The 5,446-nt window shown below is 45.8% G+C and overlaps 1 protein-coding gene across 3 annotated transcripts in view; it reads left to right on the forward strand.

Moving 5' to 3' along the window:
• Window positions 1–4,634, forward strand: part of si:ch73-138n13.1 (microtubule-associated protein futsch) — a 63,391-nt gene extending 58,757 nt beyond the window's left edge. Inside the window, exons 9-14 of one of the 3 annotated variants that reach the window (XM_063194740.1) lie at window positions 376–544; window positions 1,258–1,405; window positions 1,672–1,817; window positions 2,515–2,663; window positions 2,810–2,898; window positions 3,378–4,634. In XM_063194740.1, the coding sequence (XP_063050810.1) occupies window positions 376–544; window positions 1,258–1,405; window positions 1,672–1,817; window positions 2,515–2,663; window positions 2,810–2,885 (688 nt within the window). In that variant the 3' untranslated portion in view covers window positions 2,886–2,898; window positions 3,378–4,634. The other 2 variants (XM_063194741.1, XM_063194742.1) reach the window with 2 other exon arrangements.
• The last annotated feature ends 812 nt before the right edge of the window (window positions 4,635–5,446 follow it).

Raw genomic sequence — 5,446 nt, forward strand, 5'->3', positions numbered from 1 at the left:
GTCTCCTTGCTCCCCCAGTCTCACCCCGGCCACTACAACGTAGCAACTCTATGCGCTATAAATTTTAACCCCGCGTGGTGTAGATATGGTGTAGCCTGTCTGTTACCGACAAATATACCTCCAATTTCCTGTTTAACTCTACAGCACAAACACATCAGCACAATCTTCTAAAATATATAGAGAACAACATAAACCGTTATGAACCGGTTTTGTGTATTTCAGGATAATGTTTCTGTTCTGTAACATTTCGTTTTCGTATCTGTTTCCGCTCCTCATACAATTGCATAAAATTCCGTTCGTTGCGGTTTTCGGTTTTCGTTCCTTGAACCGGTTCAAAGCCCTGATCTCCGTTGTTGTGTCTTCTTGCTCCCCCAGTCTCACCCCGGCCACCCCATCCTCAGACAGCATCAGCCTCCCCACGCCATCACCACGGAAACTCACTCCAGCCCACACTCCAGGGGAACAGGCCACACCCTCCTCCGACACTCCAGATGGCTCCACCCCTTCTCCAGAGGAGACAACAGAGCTCCTCACCTTCCCTGAGGTTGGTCTCCAGTCACAGAACTAGAGCCCCTTTTTCCATCAGATTTTGAAGTAAATTAACTCTTAGTTATGCTGTCTCAATTATTGATTTTCACCTCTCTCCTGTACGTTCAACCATTCTCTGAGTATGGTAGTGCAAAGTTTACCTACATGCTAGGAACATTGAGTCCTATGAGACCGGCTGGCGGCTAGCTGGTCTCATAGAACTCAATGTTAACTGCTAGCTTGGAGGTAAAATTTGCACTGCCGTACTCAGAGAACGTCAGTAAGTACAGGATAAAGGTAAAACTCAATAATTGAACTCAAGGGGAGTTGTAATATGAGCTTATTTCCAAATATGGGACTATCACTTTAAGCGAATTATTTTTCTAGCGATATAAGTTAACTTACTGTAGTCGGTTGCCAGTGAGATATTGTGTTACAACCAACTACACTAGGTTGCTAGCAACACTTTTGAGAGTTTAATATTCTCCCAACTTCTAGGCGACTGAGGAGGATTTTCAGACTTGTGATGTAGTCAAAGTTTATACATAGTGAAAAGGGAAAAAAAAGAAGCAAGAAGTGACAGTTCTTGCAGACAATAATGGCGGCTGTTGTGGACCTCTGCGTTGACATTGATTCTGCAGTTTCAACTTAATTGTCAAATGTTTACATGTGTGTGCGTGTGCGTGTGCGTGTGTGTGTGCGTGCGTGTGTGTGTGCGTGTGCGTGTAGGCCTCCACAACTCTACTGGACACCAGTGCGCTGCGTTCCAGAGTGCAGCTGAGCAAGAAGCGCAACAGGAGAGCCCCTCCCTCCAGAGCGGCCCGGCACAGCGCACTGCTCACCACCCTGCCTGAAACCCAGTACCAAGACTCCACAGGTACACACACACACACACACACACACACACACACACACACACACACACACACACACACACACACCTCTTTGCAGGTGTACACACACACACACACCTCACTGCAGGTGTACAAACACACACACACACACACACACACACACACACACACACACACACACACACACACACACACACACACACACACACAGCTCACCTGAAGTGAAGCTAACCCGCTCCACTCCTCCCCTCTTCTCCCCACCCCCGTGTCCCTCCTCTCCTCCACCCAGCAGAACAGAAGGCTGAGCCGTCTAAGCAGGAGGATTCTGACTCTGAGGAGAAACCCAGAGCAGCCCCCTCCTCCTCCTCCTCCTCCTCCTCCTCTCAGCCCCAGAGAGTGGCCCTGTTCCCCGGGATGGACCCCTCTGCTCTCAAGGTTAGCACCTGTGGCTAGACCTACCTCTCTCTTTTTCTGGCTGTCTGTCTGTCTCTCCCTTTGTATTTCTCTCTCTCCCTCTCTCTTTCTGTCGGTCTGTCTCTCACTTTCTCTCTCTCTCTCTCTTTCTATCTCCCCTCACTCTCTTTCTGTTTTTGTCCGTGTCTGTCTGTCTCTCTTTCTCTCTCTCCCTCTCTCTTTCTGTCTGTCTGTCTCTCACTTTCTTTCTCTCTCTCTCTCTCTCTTTCTATCTCCCCTCACTCTCTTTCTGTTTTTGTCCGTGTCTGTCTGTCTCTCTCTTTCTCTCTCTCCCTCCCTCTTTCTCTCTCATATTCACTCACAAACTTGGCCTGGCTGCCGTGACTTAACTTTCTCTGTGAGCATTAGTCTGGCTAGTTTACCTTTTAAATCCATTTGTCAGAGGGTCCTTCTGAACCCGTGTCCATGAACATGATGACGTGTGCTATTTGCTGAAGATTAAATCAATCAGAGAAGTCTTCCCAGTAGAGCCAATGACAGAACTCATCGCCTTAAACATGCTCCACCAAGCCATCAGAAATACTCACATCTAATATGCTCCTAATCCTGGGAAAATTATATAAGTCTTTCAAATCCTCACTCATGCTCAAATATTAATATACCTTTTTATGTCCACGTGCATCTGCCACCACCATAAACTGTGTGTGTTGTTCCTCAGGCGCAGCTGAAGAGGAGAGGTGACGGTGACAGTCCACCAGAGGGCGCTGTGGCCCCTTCCCCATCACAGCTCTCCCGCTCCCCGAAGTCCCCCTTCCTGCCACGCGCCTCCAGGGTCCTGCCCCCAACCACAGCAGGGAAGGAGAATGGGTAAACGCCAACACACACCACACACATACACACACACACACACATACACCTTGGTGGTCGTCATTCCTGAATGAGGTTGGAAGTAGTGTTTGGACATGGTTTGCTGAGGTGGTTGTCGGTGTTTGTGTGTGCCCTTCTGTCTATAGAGAGGAGGCATCACCAGCGTGGCTGAAAGAACTCAAGACCAAGAAGCGATTGAGTCAGTATGAAAACGACAGCTAAATACCAGAAGGAGGTAAGTGTCTGTGTCCATTTCAAGATTACGGTTTTCCTACTTCCACTTAAAGACATACAGCACCAAGTCAACAACAAAAAATAAAAAGAAGAGGAAGAAACGGAGCAATTACAATAGGGTCCTGTGCACCTTTGGTGTTCAGGCCCTAAAAACACTTCTGAGGTGGGGTGCAATGTTATTATTCCTTTTAATGCACTAACCAGTGTCTTCCATCTCTCTCTCTCTCTCTCTCGCTCTCTCTCTCTCTCTCTCTCTCTCTCTCTCTCTCTCTCTCTCTCTCTCTCTCTCTCTCTCTCTCTACCCCTTTCCCCTCTCTATCTCCCTCTACCCCCCCTCTCTCTCTATCTCCCCTCTATTCTCCCTCTCTCTCTTTCTCTATCTCTCTCTCTCTATCTCTCTCTCTCTCTCTCTCTCTCTCCCTCTCTCTCTTTCTCTATCTCTCTCTCTCTATCTCCCCTCTATTCTCCCTCCCTCCTTAGGGCTGCCTTAAATCCAGAGACGCTGAAAATGAAATCTGAAGACAGAGGCCTTAACCTTTGACCTGGAGTTGACATGGGATTCCGCTGCTGCTGCTGATGATGATGATGATGATGATGACTACATTGACAGCATCATGTTTTTCGCTTTTACTTTCTGTCTGCAGAGGTGTCAAAGACCCAGTTCATTGATTAAATCCCTGCCACCGTTCTGACTTCACTGAGTAACTGGTCTTCCTTACCTGAGTACCCATGTAAAGTACGACCAACTGGTTCAGAGATGACTGAATAGTTTTTGCAGCAGGGTTTTTATTTTCTGAACTCGGGATCGACCCCTGTACCTGTCTCGCTGCCTGAGTCACACACACATGTGCATGGTGCCTTTACATTAGGAGGTGTCACACCTCTAGTGTCACAGACAAAGAAGCAGCAGCAGTACTGTACGTCACAACCACAACAGACTTGCGTTGAGTGTGTCTCTGTGTTGGTGTGTGTTTGCCACACCTGTACCTACAGTGCATCTAGAAAGTGTGCGTCCTGTGGGGACTGTGGGTTCGTTCCAATATGTGACCTTGCGTCCTCCACTTGTGCTTGTGGCCAGGAAGTAATACGTCTTGATGACATCACTGACAACAGCATTATATATATTTCAATATCTCGCAAAAGCTCAGTTGTAAAGTCTCATTTTCAAACAGGATGGTAAATGACGAATAGTCCTCCAAAAATTGTTTTGGCTAGGCTGACAGTGGGGAAACTTAATTGTTTTCTCCACGGAGGCGGGGCATCAGCAAAACGTGAGGCCACAAGCCCAAGTGGAGGTCGCAAGGTGCCATATTGGAACGCACCCTGTATGTGTAAAAGTCACTTTAGCCTCTTCTTTTTTTCAGAAGAGTATAGGCAGGAACCATCTTGCCAGGATGTTGTTTTGTCAGGAGGACAGTTAGGCTGCAGCACCATATCTTGAAGGAAGGTCCCGTCACTCCATATTTTCTCTACTATGTAACTGTAATTATGCTTTTGTTGTTTTTTTTTCTGTTACCTGTTTGTTTGTAAACATTTTGCTGTATTGTAATTTGTAAATCAAAGGATGATTAAGACAATCATCTGACGAAGAAGAATAATGCCATAGGATCACAGGATGGTTTATGGCACCCATGGACTATAACATGAACACGTGATGGTGTCATGTCTGGGCTCACTGTCAAAAAGACTGTATAGTGTATGTACTGGCAATAAAGTCAATCTGTAATCTTGAAGTGATGCATATGTTGTATTATTGCTTTGGTCAATATGACATTGCAAGAGCTGAACTGTATGCAACTGCACCACTAGGATGACTTATTTCTCAAAGTGATACGGTCCCATTTTTGGAAATAAGCTTATTTTACACCTCCCCTTGAGTTAAATAATATAGTCCTGGATAATATAGGGTTTTACCATTATCCTATACTTTCAACTGTTCTCTGGGAATGGCAGTGCAAATTTTACCTCCAAGCTAGCAGTTAACATTGATTCCTATGAGACCAGTTAGCCACCAGCTGGTCTCATAGGACTCAATTTTAACTGCTAGCATGAAGGCAAAATTTGCACTGCCATACTCAGAGAACGGTTCAAAGTACAGGAGAACGGTAAAACCCTACTATTTCACTCAAGGGGAGGTGTAAAAAAAATGCTTATTTCCAAAAATGGGACAGTATCACTTTAAGTAGTGTACAGTGACTATATACAGCACGCCACTCTGTTGGACAGTCTACAGGTCAGGCTTGTACGAAATTCCGAATGGAAAGAATTTCAATTCAAAGTAATGCCATAATACGAACACTAGGTGGTGGTGTTCTAGGTACTGTCAATGGGTGGTGTAGATTAAATTCAAAGAAATTCAAGGTAATGGCACCCCCTAGTGTTCGTATTATGGCATTATTTTGAATTGAAATTCTTTCCATTCGGAATTTCGTACAAGCCTGCTACAGGTATCAGTTGTAAACTGGTCTACTTTTCGGAGACTGGCGTGTGACACAACAGGGGTCTTATGGACTTGTACCATGTAATGTGGCTTATAGTGATCTACAACT

The sequence above is a fragment of the Engraulis encrasicolus genome, chromosome 3, assembly GCF_034702125.1.
Source record: "Engraulis encrasicolus isolate BLACKSEA-1 chromosome 3, IST_EnEncr_1.0, whole genome shotgun sequence".
Classification (NCBI taxonomy): domain Eukaryota; kingdom Metazoa; phylum Chordata; class Actinopteri; order Clupeiformes; family Engraulidae; genus Engraulis; species Engraulis encrasicolus.